At 42.4% G+C, this 16,436-nt stretch overlaps 1 protein-coding gene across 2 annotated transcripts in view; it reads right to left on the minus strand.

Annotated features, from left to right (window-relative positions):
* Positions 1-1,834: 1,834 nt before the first annotated feature.
* The window catches only part of LOC109631443 (ATP binding cassette subfamily C member 4 (PEL blood group)), a 38,931-nt gene continuing 24,329 nt past the window's right edge, over positions 1,835-16,436 (minus strand). For both annotated transcript variants that reach the window (XM_020090226.2, XM_069533312.1), the window contains exons 23-31: positions 16,249-16,359; positions 16,049-16,149; positions 15,328-15,519; positions 12,150-12,305; positions 7,482-7,571; positions 6,851-7,023; positions 6,066-6,171; positions 4,212-4,346; positions 1,835-2,760 (exon numbers count right to left, since the gene is read on the minus strand). In XM_020090226.2, the coding sequence (XP_019945785.2) occupies positions 2,683-2,760; positions 4,212-4,346; positions 6,066-6,171; positions 6,851-7,023; positions 7,482-7,571; positions 12,150-12,305; positions 15,328-15,519; positions 16,049-16,149; positions 16,249-16,359 (1,142 nt within the window). In that variant the 3' untranslated portion in view covers positions 1,835-2,682. The remainder of the gene's footprint in view (positions 2,761-4,211; positions 4,347-6,065; positions 6,172-6,850; positions 7,024-7,481; positions 7,572-12,149; positions 12,306-15,327; positions 15,520-16,048; positions 16,150-16,248; positions 16,360-16,436) is intronic.

The raw sequence follows: 16,436 nt of genomic DNA on the forward strand, positions 1-16,436 counted from the left end.
AATTTCACTGCAGCCTGTCGAAATCCCGTTCTCCTTTTCTCCTTCTCTTCAACAAGTACTTTATGCCGGGATCAGTCAGGTCTGAGTCGCCCCACAAAAAAACCTGAGGCTCTCGCTTCATCGTCTTTCAGCGCCGGGTGTGACACTCCCCAACTCCCTGCCATTCAGACGCCCGCACCATGCAATTTGTTTCCATTTGTCAAACAGCAGTATATCCATCACAAAAGGAAACGCTGGCACGACAGAAAGTTTGTGAAAAAACATTTGTCTCCTTGAGCAGAAAAAAAAGGCCCCAGGAATACTTATTTATTGGCCCGTGACAAAACCACCTTAAACAATTTACACCACTTTCCCTTGTTATAAATACTTTTCACATTGTTCTTCTCTAAACTGACGACAAAACTGAATGGAGCTTGTATCTCGTCCTCAAATCAGCACCGACGTATCACTTTTCTCTTAAAGTGCGGATGCTACAGCTTGAATTCATCATTTCATTCACCGCCGCCACATTGTGCTGACTCTTATTTTGTGTTTTATTTCTTTGGGATGAAACTTCATTGTGTGGGCAGCCAGGTTTCTCAGACACAATATTTATTAAAGCCATATCAGCACTATGCTGCATTGCTATTTACACACCTATTCAGATATGTCTTAAAATGGCAGCATTATTGGGCAATGCAGGAAGGTATCTGGTTAATAATACTTATTGTGTAAACTTTGTTGTCGCCATTCTTGCGTCGGCTGTTATCGAGGGGAGAGCTGAGAGGATATATGCTGACTCTGATGTAGATAGTGCCACGAGTATTCCTATTGTGGCAGCTGCCGTGCGGTGCGGTCCCTGATAGGGTTTCGCATGCTGTCAATGCTGTGTCAGGTGCATTAGCACCTCGGAGACCCATGATGCTCCAGCTGCTCTGTGCCTGCGTCTCCCTGGGCCCTGGCCGCCAGCCTGACACCCGACACAAAGTAATCACAGATCACAGCGTTTAATCACTGAAACAAGCACTCCAGAGGACCCCACTGTCAATATCCCACTCTCTCATTATCTGTTTGGATTGCACATCCACACTGTCAGATAAACAGAGTGGAAAATTAAGATTAAAAATATGGTAATTTCATTTCAGGCAGCCGGCTCCTCTCACTGGCCCATTATGCTATTGATTACCCCTGAATTCAATTTCTCTTTTCAATGTAAACTTTAATCTATTCGCAAGCCAACAATTCAACTCCCGAGGGGCTATTTGAGAGTAAGTAACCATTTAATATGACGCTGGCTGAAGATTCACTGGCTTTAATGAATTGTGTAAATCACTCAGCTTTTAAAGGAACTGGTGTCCTGCAGTTCACAACTCAAATCCAGGCATGGTTAAATGCTGCCTTTCATACCCGGCTAAGTGTTCACTGACAGCCATCTCTGAGTGTGTAATCACCTGCTCCGCTCTTGTCTGTATGAGAGCAAGTTAAACAGCTCTCGTCTGTTTGAGCTGGTGATGAATAAAAAAAAAATTACATTGTAATTAGGATTTAATCGTCATGTCACACGACACCAACCTGTTACTGGAGTAAATGGCAGCACCACCTCACCACTGTCAAACTTAATTAAAAAACATAAATAAATCACTTGACTCAACTCAATAATCATGGGGTTGTTTTTCTCAACCACTCACCAATTTGTAGCATCGTGGTCGAGTGGTCCAGTTGTTATCACCGACCTGAGGCAAACACACCATTCAGACAACCGAACACAGGATGAGCAACAGTGGGAGGAAATGGTCAGTGAGTCAGCATAAAAAGGAGACAACAATGTTGTAAAAGTAAAAAAGACAGCACGGAAAAAATTTAAATACTCTTTTATTATAAGTCATTTCACTTTTTTATCTTCTGAGACCACATATTTATGACTAAACAAAGGCAATAACCTTTAACAAAACAATTTGTGTTTAAAAAAAACATACACAACTATAGTCATACTGAACTTCACAATATTGCCAAAGTAAAAAGTGCAACATTTTCACAGCACATTTATCAAAAGCTTACGTGAGAAAGTTGATTTTACTTTGAGAAAAAAAAAATCTGCCACAAATTTAAAACTTCTCATCCCACATTTCCTTGTGTGCCAATAAAAGACATTTTTACTTTACTGTTGTTTCCTGAGGTAGACATAAAACCACTGTGGTCAAAGTGCAGGAAGACAGTGCAATTACAAGGAATCAATAGTCTGATTAAGGCACAATGATAATGACTGAAAACACTGCTGTCTGCGCTCACTTTCTCCTTGTCTTGTCAAGCCTTTTTTCCAAATGATATAAAAAAGACCTTAGTTCTTTAAAAGAATAATTTAAGCCACTAGTAATTTATTGCACCAAGGTAAACACAACCGACGTCTGCACTCCAGTCTGCACCAGTGCAGGAGTGAAGTTACCCAAGAGGCCAGAGCACACATACATAAACATCGTCGAGTGTGATCAATAAACAGCCATACGGTGATAGGCTGTCAATAAAGGCACAGCCTGCCTCGGATACTCGCCTCTTTTCTGCTCCACACTATGAGGATCGAACGCGACACACACTGCACTATGCCTGCTGGAAGTCTGAACACATTTGAATGCACAGTGAAAGGAACTTGAGTATGTCTGGTAAAGGATTTCTGGTCAGTGATGGCCACAGCGACTCTCCAAACCGTCAAAGAGACGTCTCGAAGATGACACCGATGTCCTTGGCACGGCACACATCTGTCAGACGCTTTTTGTTCGTGTAAACCTGGAAGTGTATCAGGGGAAGCAAGTGTCACAGAATACAAGCACACAGTCCAATCTTAAGCTACGATCTGTTACGCTGTGTTTTATGACAGATCCAGTCAGAGGCGGGCGAAGGGATTTGACAGTCGTTGAAGCGTGCAAAAGTGGCTTATTTAGCCTCATAAACAACTGTGAAATTCCAGGGAGGAAATATCGGAGATAATCACAGAAAATTATTTGTTTTATTCGAGTTAATTTTCCCCAACATTGGCTTCTGAGCCGACCGGTGTGTTCATATTGGAAAAAAACGGTCTTCAGAGATATCAGTGTTCGCTTTAAGTGTCGACAAAATGCTTGATTTATTTACACAAAGCGGCTCAGACAAACCAAAGATTTCAATAAGGGAAAGTTGGAGGAAAAAAGAGGCGAAGCATGTAAAAAAAACAGGTTGGCCACAGCTATACTGTCTACTCCAAGATTCTCTTTCAATGTGGACAAAGGCACCAGAGGTTGATATCAGATTATTGAATGTATTTAAACCTTGATTGACAACTATAGAAACTTGACACACAACATGTGGACCATCTCAGTATTTAATAAGTGGTGCTAGACAGTTATGGATGCTGCTGTAATCCGATCTAAGGAGAGCAGCGTACAATAAAGAAAGGAAAAACGTAAGGGCTCGAACAATGTCACTACCAATCCGCCAGTGTGCAGGGTAAGACGATACCAAATAATACCACAGTGTGCTGAGTCTTTGAAATCAGTATTTTACTCATTTCACTCCTCTGGCTGAGCAGATACAGTTCCGCTGATAAATTTGTGCGAGGGACAGAGAGAAAATGAAATGATGCCCACTTTTTCTTATTTCACAAAGACCTGTTTGAAGTTGCAATATGGTATCTGTAGTCCCAGACAGATGCACATAAAATGGAATTGAACAATGAATAGCCGGCTCTTATCTGTGCAGTGTCTGAAGGGGAAATACATCACAAATGAATTTCACAGGGAAGAAATATGGACATTCTCCATTACAGTAATCCCCATAGAAAGTTTATCCCAAATCGCGATGAAGTTAAACCCAATATTTCAAAATAGATATCGTGCAAAGAAAGCTGCTTTTCTAGAATCATCTCTAAAATGATCTCGAAATTACATTATGAGGAAGAAAGATTATACAGAGAGTTTCGGCGATAAAATCGACGGATGTGAATCTACAAAGGGGACAATCTCTCTCTTGAAATTAATGTTATGTCGTCGCATTGCTCCGAGTAGGCACTTTAAATTAAAATGGTAATCAAGTGTCTTTGCATTGTCAGGGTTCTGCACATCTTCTGTTGCCTTACTGTGTTATTTTGGAGGTGAGCAATGAAGTCTGGAGTTTAGAGGGAGAGTCTGGGATTAGTGTGCCTCCACTGGGCTCTTATTTAGCCACAGCAGCTCGTCCCGGGGACAAAAGGTGGGTGTGGTTACCTGTTTGGCCGTGTGCAGCAGCGAGGCGGCCTCAGCTCTGCCTGTCTGTTGGACCATCTGGTAAAAGAGCCCATCCTGGTTCTGCAGCAGCACATATGGCTCGTCATACTCCCGGATCCTGCCGGCGTCCAGAACCTGCAATCATACATACAATGTTGGGCGTGTGCATGTGCCTGTGTGAGGCACACCACCTGTATACTTTACTTCTGAGAAAACAGGCATTTCAGCTGTTTCTCTGCTGAGTGATGCATGCAGACGGTGCAAGATGAATGGGGGAAACAGCAGCTCTCTGCTCCCCTGAACCATCCATTTTAACGTGACTCATACAACAGCAGCCTTTCTCTCTGCTCGTGGACAATGAGTGTGACCTACGAGCAGCGTGAAAGTCGACTGCGCTGACTACGACAGACTGAAGATCAGCTGCGATTTAGCCTTGTACTTATCCTGGCATTTCAGCGGCTCAGGGGTGGTCCTCAGTCAAATCCAACAATCACACCTTTAATACACTGTTGAAAATTACCATCATTTCAGTGTCGTCGCGCTGTGCAAACCACATAAAGAATAGTGCCAGTTCAAGCAGTTTGGAAAAGACTGCAATTATATCACAGACAAATTTTAACAAACTCGATCCCTTTAACAGCGGTAATGAGCAGTTTGTTATCATTAACGCACGGTTTGAGGGAGTGTTTAGTGTTGCCATAATCAACAGTAGAGGAACAGGATACGAGGAGATAAAAGTTTGCATCTTGGAAAACCGTCTGCGTCACAAAGTGGCACAGCTTAAAATTTGGAGAGGGCGACTCAGGTGCGTCCCAGTTTTGTCCGCCCAGAGTCAATCCAGGGGCGTTTAACACGAGTGTAGGTGTGAAACAGGCCCCGCTGTGATGATATTTGACTTTTCTCAGTAACCCTCTCGGTGACGGGGCAGCCGCCAGGTCGAGCCCCTGTCCTCCGCAGACGCTTAACAAATGTCGCCACAAATGGCACTAATTGGCACCTCTGCAGGCAGTGGCAGGAAAGGGCCAAAGATCAAGTGGCACTAGCACAGGCGCAATGAGGGGCAAACGCTGTGAGGGAGAAATCGGCCCAGCTGTTGCTAAAATAGGGCAAGTGAATTAAAATCCTGTAAGCACAGCGTAGAAAGCCTCCAACGGTTATAAGAAAAAAGGTGTTTATAAGCTCTGACGCTCAGGTGTGTTTAATGCGAGGTGGTGTAAGTGAATACAAGGGACACATTTTGAAGGCTACTTCAAATTACTCCACAAATTCAATAAGTAGAAGCTTAGCTTGTCACAAGAGGGTTTTACAAGGACGTTTTCAGACACGTATGCCCAGAGAATGTCGCACAATTGTTTTCCTTTCACAAACGAGGAACGCAGCAGGAGATTCTCCGTTCAGACACATTCACAACAACACAGGAATCTCCAGAACATTCAGGCGAGAGATGGGGCCTGGTTAGAGCTTCGCTTACAGCAAATCAACACCGGCGTTTAATCTCATCTTTCTAATTTGACATTAAGATATTTGTGGGTTTTTCTTTGGAAACGCTATCAAAGCGCCCACTCATTCGTGGTATTCGTTGTATTCTTTCATGGGCTCATTTGGACATTAAGAGTTTTTACAAGGGCTCTGGCAGGAAAAGGTGTGGAGCAATTGGCTCGGATATTTCTGTTTTCACATACAGCCCCTCCGAAGTATAATTATCTGGGGTTCAGTGTATGTCTTCTCAAACAATTAGGAATTAGTTAGGGGGACCTTATTTTTGTCTGTTATTGCTAAAAACTTTCCACAATACCAAAGGTGAGTGTCATTTTATAATACCGGCTGTCGTGCAGTGGAAATTTCCTTACTTACCAGTATTCTGTCACAGTCAATGATCGTGTTGAGCCTGTGAGCAATGGTGAGCACCGTACACTCCTGAAACTTGTCCCGGATCGTCTGCTGGATGAGGCTGTCAGTTCTAAAAAGGAGAAGGGAACACAACACCTTAGCACTAAACAAAAAGAAAAAAACTCTCTTCCTATAGAGCCTTGGGCAGGGATTTTACTCGGCACAGAACAATGGCTCATCAGCGCTGAGGTATGTGCAGCAGTAAGCACACAAATAAAGGGTATGACAGGTCCACAAGTTTACAAAGATGATTCGGTTTGTTTTGACTTGTGTTTTACATATGTATTATAACTATTTCTGATAAACTCCCATGTTGACCATATTTTCCTTTTTTGGAAGTCGTAATAATGGTGTAATTGTTTGCGTCAGTGTTGCAACAGAATTTACCGCATGGATGTTCATCAGTTGTTGTAGAGCACTGGTAAGATGTGCACTCCGAGAAGTGATTATGCTACTTTTATAATTAAATCAAACATTTATATTATGAGGAATTATTATTTCATATACTCAGTTTACACCAAGAAATGTACATTATACTTAATGTGTTTGCATCCTGTCATGAGGTGTTTTTTATGCAGAGGCTCAGTCTACTTTTAGTTTCGGGAAAGTAGTGGTAATGGTGCCGCTTTATTAAATACACATAAAAGCAAAGATCAGGAAGTGCTCTACTTTACAGTAAACAAACAACACAAGGACTTGACATCTAACTATGTACAATGTTTTTCTTATACACTCAAGCGTCCCCTGACCTTGGGTCCACGTTGGCTGTGGCCTCATCAATGATGAGGATGCGGTTTTTGCGGAGGATGGCCCGCGCCAAGCACACCAGTTGCCTCTGGCCCACGCTGAAGTTCGAGCCCGACTCAGTCAGCAGCGTCTCCAGCTTATTGGGCAGCTCCTCTACCACAGCCTTCATCTGCACCTGTGGAGAGGGAGAGCAGAGCCCCAACCCTTCATTACTCCTGAATAAAGGCTTCCTGTGGGGATGTCTTTAAAGAGCCATCCAAACACACCCATTAACCGCCTGGCACAATGCAGGGCCAGGTCTACTGATGACCTTGGCCAGTGCTCTCTTGTGGCCAGCCTCTAGCTTTAATCCAGGCCACCAAACCCATTCAGTGGCAGGACCAGGAGCTGAAGCCCTTCACTGTGGGGGGAGCCTTCATCCTGGTTGGCCTGACTGCCCAAACACATCTCCCCCAGCACTTTCAATGGTTCCCAGTTACAAGCCGCACATTGAGCTGGGCCCCATGGCCCTAATGGGATTTCCCCCCATGACTTGTGGCGAGCAGGGAGGCTGAATGGCAGCATTGTACAGGGGGACAGAGGGATCCCCCCTGGGCTGGTGAGGGGGAATCATTCAGAGCCACGCTGGAGTACCTCTTGGAGTGCATTCCACAGGTCCTCATCTGTGTGCTGCCTGAAAGGGTCCAGATTCTTCCTCATGGTCCCCGTGAAGAGAACTGGGTCCTGTGGATAAATGGATATAGAAAGAGAAGGCCGTGGCCAGTTAAGATAATGACAAGGGGGAAGATGTATGAAAGGGTTAAGACAGGCTTCATAGAGCGCAGTTGGGCAATGTGTGAGGGGAAGATGTTCACAAAGGGCTTGCTACACTCAGGAGCTCTATTCAGTGCTCGGTGCAACTTCTCTTGAATATGTTGATCTTTTTACTTGGAAAACCAAAAGCTGGTGCACCGGTGTTGGCGGAGAATAGCCGAGCGAGGTTCTTCTGAATATATGACACAAAAACGTGGCATCTGATTTCATACAGAGGCTGTATTAGAAAATGATCATCTCAAAATGAGTGCCGAAATTCTCCAACAGGGGTCCCCACTGGTGATGAAATGGTTCCTGACAGTTAGTTGTTTTCTTTAATTATGGTGATTATCGTGGTGATGTAATTGGCACTGTAACAGCACGAGCTGCCAGGGCTCTGGCCATTGTTAGCAACTGTTAGCATCCACTGTCACATTTGGGGTCGTCATCTGCACTTACAAGTTGTCAACCTTCTCTCCTCCACGTCACCTGTTTTGTGTAATTTTATATGATATCACCTGACATCAGATTTGTTTACATACTATTTCCTTGCCCGTTTTAAACATGTCTGTTTGAAATGAGCCGTTTCCTTGGCCTACTACAGAAATATTAATTAGTGAGTCCTCCACAAACAATTCTTTTATATACTGTCACTTTTTTATTATTTGTGTTATGGAAGTTGTGTGCAAGGCTTTTTATAAACAGTCTATAGTGCAGAGTAAAGTTAGAAAACTTTGTGTTCGTGGTGCCTGGTTTATCTTCAGTGAAGCAGCTGACCAGATTCAGATTTTCTGCACCGGTTCTATTTTTTACGAAATTAAAGGAAAATGAATTGGCTTCATTATTGTTCTAATGTGTGGCTCATATATACAAGTTTGAACGATTGGCTTGAATGGTGTTATTTTGTCATATATTCCATGTCAGCTATTTCAGAGGTCTGCTATGCAATCGATAAAATCTTCAGACCCAAATCCAAATTTTCTTAAACTGGATATAAAACATTGCAGCAACAAAAGGAACAATTTGCATTTACATGGTAGACAAATGGAAGTAATTTCACCACTTTTTTCATGGTGGTAATATATTTATCTACAGTTTATGTATCAGTACTTTTTTTAACAACACCACAATAATACTGTCGTTATGGTCACTATAATCGTGACACTAAATGTTCACACCATTTCAACTCTAGTAACCACATCATTTGATTTACCCTCATGAAAGGCCAGCCTCAGATCCGAGACAGTTTGGACGTTTACAGATATGTGTTTATGGTGAGCCACACACCTGCATCAGGATTCAGCCACACAGCCATCTATAAGCGGGCGCGTAAAGCTCTTTATTACAGTGCAGAGGAACGAGCCCGCGAGTCGGCAGGCACTGCTCCAACACTCCACTCTTGTTTGTGGTAAACATGATTATCATGTCGGGAATCCTGTTCCAAAGTTGATTAACTGAACATTTACTGCAGGTTGTTCTAAAGAAACTATCTTGTGTTGTCCCAGAGCTGCAGCAGATAAGGTTTTCATACGGCATCATATTCACATTGTTTTATCAGCTAACAAATACAGCTGGACCTACCTTTGAAACATTTACAACAGCTAAATGGTTATAATGCCCACTTGAATAAAAACTTTTATGGAGGTGTGACAGTGTATATCAAAGCAATAGAGGTGACGCAGAGCAGCAAGCAGCTCTGCCTTAACAAAAACTGATAGGCTTCCATTGTATCCTCATCACAGCCAAGCCAATGTGATAACTCCAGCTTACTCAAGATATGAATCTGACCTCAGAATCATGATAGTAAATGTTCACCTGGCAACTGTGAGATTAGACCAGCAGTAAAAAGTAAAGTGCACAATGGCTCTAAAAGGTTCAGCGTCCTGCATTAAGATTACAGAGCTACTAGTCTGAGTGTGACTCACTATCCACACCTTCATCTCAGCTCTCGTACAGGTCAACTCGAAGCCAGGGCTGTGACAGCAATACGGTGGAAGAGTGTGTTTATGTTTGGCTTGAATCAGGAGGTTGAGCGGGTTTGTCCACTAACCAGAAGGTCGGTAGTGTGATCCCCCTCTTCCCAGTGCCATGTATCATGGGGAAAGATACTGAAACCCCTGACAACTCTGCCATCTGTGTATGAGTAATGTGTGATAGAGAAAGAGCTGCCCTGTATGAATGTGTGTAACTGTGCTGTAAAACACTTTGAGCTGTCATCAAGATTAGGAAAGTGCTTTATAAATACAGACACACATTTTACAACGCACACCTCAAATAAAAAAAATAAAAAATCATGTCTCAATAAACCTTCATGTTTTTTATAACATCGAATAAATAATGAAAAACTACCAGGGAAAATTATCAAGCATCAGTGTGATAAGAAGTACCTCAAATACCAAAAACGTCCTTGAGAAATATTTGACGTGTACTTTGACTTTTATTCATTGACTTTTGTTCAGTTTGTTTCCTACTGCAAACATGGAGGAGGCAGGATTTATGATCTATACTGAAGCAAGCCCCCAGGAGGCCATTGGAACGCTTTGGCTTTACTATTGGTGAGCAGACATGAACTTCAGCGAATGCCTGCAGAATTGAGTGCAAACTTTCTCTGGAGTTTGCCTTTCACACATGAACTATGCAGCAGGAGATTCTCTGCTCATACATGTCCACAACAACACAGAAATCAAGAGGGTGGAGCAAACTTGATGACGTTTAAGAAACGTCATCAACACACCCACTTGCCGCGAATCGCACAGGGGATCTCCTGCTGTACTCTCACATCGACTCATTTTCTTTTGTTTTTACTCGGTAGCTGGCCTGAGAAACTCTGGAAAAAGTCTGCAGGCTCATATGCAGCCTATCCGGAGAATGTCCACAGAGTTTAGTGCATGTCTGAAAGCAGCTGTACAGCTCAGCTGAAAGCCAGGACATTCATGTTTGTGTGGAGCACACAAATTTATAATACACACCTCAAATACAAAGAATCATGTCTCAACAAACCTTTCTGTAGGTCAGAGGACTCAGGACTACCTGCTCTGTTTCCATCTAGAAAAAAATGCATTCAGCTTTCAGAATTTCATCCCTGCTACCTGTGTGAAAATGTTCCACCTCCTTACTTCCAATGAGCTTTTCCCTCTGTCACACAAATACCGCCTTGTCATTAAGCCAGCTGAAGTCCCAATTCAAACTAGTTTTGTGACACACTTTAATTGAGGATTCAATGTTAGGTCGGGGTAAAAAAAAAACTGCTTTCAAGCACAGCTTTCCATAGAACGATTATGTGCTCCAGCAATTCTAAGCCCTCTGTTTGCTGCAGAATTCATTTTTTAGTAAGTCATTCCTGAGGATTCAATAGAAAATGAAATGGATCCTTTTTTAATGCCATATGTTAATAAAAGCTTATCATAATCAAATCTGTGGGTGGCACATAATGGAACTCCTCACTGCCGATGTATAGCATACATATCCCACTCCTCATGAAATAGTAAAGCCACTGGCAATATATAGAGATTTTTTTTCTCCGAGTGAAAGGTTGAATGAATATCGCTTTATCTCTGACGTCTGGCAGAAGAATAAAAGGCTTTCAGGTGAATGTGTATGAATGCAAGAGACTTCTCTCTATATAAGTTAGTAAAAACTAAGAGCACGGTGCAGAGAAACTCGACTCTTCTGAATGCAGTGTGACTGTGTCAAGGAAATCCAGTATGTGAGAGAGATTGGCAAGCAGCTGAAGCTCCGACTTGTAACCTGCCACTTTGTGCGAGTCTCCCCCTCTAGGAGACACAGTAGGAGTAAACAAAATCACATCAAACACACATCACACCTATCTCAAAGTAGTTTGGACCAGGAAGTTAAAGTTTATCTTAAGTAGAAGCAATGCCAGGAACCTATCAAATCAAAAGCAGCAGCCTTAATGAAACCGTTTTTGGGCATCTTGGCGTCACCCTGGAAATGTTTGAGACTTGGACTAAGTGACGGCGTACAAGGGGACTCTGACTGTGAGGATGGGGGAGACTTCGTCTAAGCAGCTTTCCCATGTTTGGGGGGTAGAGGGCTAATCCTCTGTCAGGGATGGGGGAACTGCTCTCTTCACATTACAGGCCGTGGGAGTCTTCTCCCTTCCCTCCACTCGGCTGACACTCACCCGCAGGCTGGCATTTTCTTAATGCCGTATCAGTTTCAACAAGCGGAAATAAAGTTAAACTGTCTCAAGGCATCCGTTTGTCTCACTTTCCAAAATCCCCTGAGTGATGACTGTAATTCTCCTCACTTGTTTTAGCTTTTTAAAAGCCAGGCGTACAAAAAGAGAGCCGGAGCATGAAGGTTTCTGTCACCAGTGTTCATCTGACATCGCCGACATTTCTCAAGCGTGAGACACAACAGAAGCTCACAGATGTCAAGGGAAAAGTCCAGTAGCTACAGAAAAGGTACAAAAGTGTTTGCAGAACTTCATTTCTGAATAAATTATGATATATATCAGCTGAGACTGTAGCATTTTAAAAGAGTTACCTGAGGTATTATGGACATTTTCTGGCGCAGAGTGTGCAGACCGATTGTGGAAGTCAGAACACCGTCAATCCTTATTCTTCCCTCAGGTTCTGCCAGGCGGAACAAGGCAGAGATCAGGGAGCTTTTACCGGCACCAGTGCGTCCAACGATGCCAACCTGCAGTGAAGAGATGAGTAATTTTAAAATCAGGTTACAAAAAGATGAATTATTATTGTTGTGCTCCTTGAGATTATTAATGACAAGTGCCGTGACCATAGACTGTCAATAAAGATGGACGACATGTCTACGCCTTCCTCCCAGTATCTAGAAATTATGCCAAAAAATATCCTGTATATGAACGCTGCCATCTTGGACATGACCATAGCCTGTATATTAAGACAGCTCCCCAAATGTGAAGCCAGAGTGTCTTTTTGCCCCCTGGTGGCTGGCTGCAGTATAGGCCATAAACCCTGCCTACACCATGTTAGCAGTTGGAACATGAGTCAAAACATTTTCTCAATGATGATTTCTGTCATTTTAAGCCGATTTTTTACTTACAGTCTATGGTCCTGACACAGAGGGACCTGTTTCATGTGGCTTAATGAAAACTTGTACAATTAAAAAATCCAGCTACCTGAAAGATGACAATTTAGGTTTATTTCTAAAAATTATGACCAGTCCAGAGTACAGACAATAAGCCAAGCTCTGTTGGTCGAACCTAATGACCAGGTATCGTCTCGATAATGGCACCACAGGGAAAATCGCTACTTGTTCGATTGAGCTGCTGATGCCACACACTGCTGCCTGCCAACATATAGGCCTGTTATATGCCACGACAAAGCCAATGGGCAAACCTTTGTTTAGACAGAGGATTACCAACCGCATTGCTGCATAACAAAGAACCGTTGTCCTCATAACATGCCAACACAAACAGAGGGTGCAACACACCTCTCGCACACAGTTTTGTCCCCTTCTGCCCAGTTACGTTTAAAGTGGAAACGATCAAGATGGACAGGACTGAGCTTGTTTCTGAGACAAAACTGCAGAATGGGCTAAAACAGTTCCTCTAAAAAGGGAGCACTGGTGATAAATACATGACAGAGGAATGAGCTACAGGATGTCTCCATCTGGTTCTCGTAAGAAACAATCTTGTCCCAAATCCAAACCAGGAAATACAGACTATGAAATATAAGTCTTGTTCTGCATAAGCTGCTGTAAGAGTGCACAGATATGACTACAGCTGCTTCTCTCAGGACGGATCTAAAGACATTCCACTCAGGTGGTAGCATAGTTGAGAAAGTTTACGTGTTCATTATGAACAGATGCTCGTACTAAATGCGCTATTGAACATTTATTACAGACAAAGGGTCATCCCCTCTCCAGCAGACATTACTGAGTACTATGCTAATCAACAAGTGGTTTAATTATCTAGACCATCACTATTCAGTATGTACATGATCAGTCTTTTCTGCTTTTATGATTGCAAAGCATCTTTGTCTGGATAGTGTTTTAGAAGAAAATGTTCTCAGTTGCAACAAAGGACCTTGCTCTCCACAACCTGATGCTCAAGGGCAGAAAACATCAACTGGGCTTGAGCTAGGACCCACTTATCCTGGCCTGGCCATAACTCTGACAAACAAATCCCAAAAGGAGGAATGGCTAAAAGGTTGATTACCTCTGAGGTAAAAATACAGTTACTAACCCACAACACATCACCCGCTCATGTAGGACCATACATAGGAATGAAGCCAAAATATACTGGATATGAATGCTACTGGATACCAAACCTACCGGTAAAATGAGCACTTGGACATTCATCCGTCTAGAATGACAGAGACCAATTTTTGAGGAAAACTTTATTTGACTTGTACTTTAACTTTTTAGATTGGTTGATGTCTCTTCCACCAACATGGAGGAGGCAGGATTTATGATCTATACTGAAGTCAACCACCAAGTCAGGGGTAAATAGAATCAATAAAAGAAAATGGCGACCACTTCCTCAAACGTGAAAAAAACAAAACATAAAATGCCTCCATACTGCTTCTGTGATGTCATATATTTTTTTACAATTTAACAAGAGGTCACCACTTACTTCAATTGTATTGGGTTTTACTGTATTGCTGTTTACTCCTGAAACTCCAAAAGTGTTTCACCCACCCCTCCATCTGCATAGTGATGAGTAGATAATGAGTGAATATTCATTTTTGGGTGAACTATCCCTTTCAGTGTTTTCTGATCTGATCTTTACAGGAAAAGGACTGAGGATTGACAGTGAGCAGGATAAAACGTGTGAACCCAGAGGCTTGGTATAGATATAATCCATTCCCCTCAATGTCACTTTACTTCCTGATTGGCAGTGAATGTTAACAAGGTCACTTTAAGAAAAAAAATTTTTTTAAATAGTTTTCAGAGTGGATGAGTCTGAGACAAAAAATACATATTTCCTGTGTAGCGTAAGGGTTGATTTTGATTTTCTGAGTCGAGATATAGATATAACTCCCTTTGCAAGATATTTCTCTCCAAACAACAGAAGGTCAGCTGAGATGTTGTGGACAGTCGAGTGCTTTTATATGATTATGTGAAGCATATGACTGTAGTGAGGGACACAGTGAATGCGTCTTGTACTGTAGGTGGTAGGTGCAGGTTTCCTTTTGAAAGGGTGTAAGGGGAACTGTCAGGATGCACAAAGCCTTTCACCCCCATGGCATCCGGCAGAGATCCCTCCCAGGGGCTGTCAGAGCCAGGGGCTCTACACTTATCAACCCATCCATTGTGAAATCAGCCGCCCTGGCCAACCATAGCCATGCAAAATACACCCCCAGCATTAAACACAATTTCAATCATCCTCAACCATCTCCCTCTGCCTTCCACTCTCTCTTTCCTCGCCCCTCTACCTTGGCCTCTTCTCCCTCTGGAGTGAATAAACTGTTGTCACCATCAGGTAGCTCAAAATGCAAATTGGGAACAAATGGATCCACTTGAACAGTCTTAATTACATGATATGTATTCCATGAATCACAAATGGTATAGTCCTCAAGATTCAGCAGCACAATATCCTGTCCCTTTAATAATTGATTTGAAAAATAATGCCACATAAAAAAAAGAATCGCACCACACCTTCTACACTGGCTGCATATCAACCCAGGTCATGGGCTGTGCACACCAGTGAGCATGCACAGGTGGGAATAAAGACAAGAACCTTTTCTCTGGATGTGAAGACAACAGTCAGGTTCTTCAGGACCAAAGGCTCACTGGCACTGTAAGAGAAGGCAACTCTGTCAAAGGTGATGGAGCCTCTTCTTGGCCAGTCATGCGGAGGCTGTTTGTCCGTCTCCCATGGTGCTTCACTCTCCAGCTCTGCGTACTCAACCACTCTCTCCACTGACGTCATCTACGGAAAATACAACTATTTACTGAAAAACTACAACAAGAAATACTACAGCCCTGGGGGGGGGGATCAGAATAGAAATATACAGAGACCAAGATAATAACAATAAATAGAAATATAAAATATAGGTAAGAGTATACAATTAAGAGATTGTGAAAACATATATGCATTATATTACAAAATATAAAAAGAAACCACATAAGAAAATATGCAGTATTACAGTCTATATAACTGAAGATAGTATAAATAGGTTGCAATGTGTTGACAGGGTGAAATAAGTCCAGGACTGGTCTATTGACTCAGAGTGTCTTAAACCCCCAGAGAGGAATTGCTAAGTCTGACGACAAACGGAGGGAATGACTTCCTGTGGTGCATCTTCATGAAAGTGATATTTATTTGGACATTTATTGAAATGTATTGAACATTTCAGAGAAGAAATAATGAAATGACTTCAATAAATTATATTTTTTGTAATTACCAACCAAAATGTACAGTAAACTGCAGTTAAGAGTTCGAACCTAAATATACTCACCATGTTCTCGATCTCTGCACTCTGTCTGACACCCCACTGAAACATGCCGGTGAGTGTAACAGCATAAGACAGAGCCAGGCCAACTGCACCGGGCTCCAAGCCTATTATGTCAAAAAAACATGTAAAACATACAGTCAAATAGTTGTGAGCTCAGTGTTATGGTGTCATATGTCAATGAAACAAAAAAAAACATACAGTACCATCCCTGAGGTAAATGCAGCCAAATGCAGTGATGGTGACAAAAATGGAGCAGATTCCGTCAAGACGCACAGCTAACCAACGAGAAGTAGTGAGGAACAAGAACCAGGCCTCTGTAAACACACACCAGTTTTTAATTATACACATATCAATTACATTAAATAAAAAATGCAACATTAGTCTAAAGGTG

This window comes from Paralichthys olivaceus, chromosome 10 (assembly GCF_024713975.1).
Source record: "Paralichthys olivaceus isolate ysfri-2021 chromosome 10, ASM2471397v2, whole genome shotgun sequence".
In the NCBI taxonomy this organism is placed as follows: domain Eukaryota; kingdom Metazoa; phylum Chordata; class Actinopteri; order Pleuronectiformes; family Paralichthyidae; genus Paralichthys; species Paralichthys olivaceus.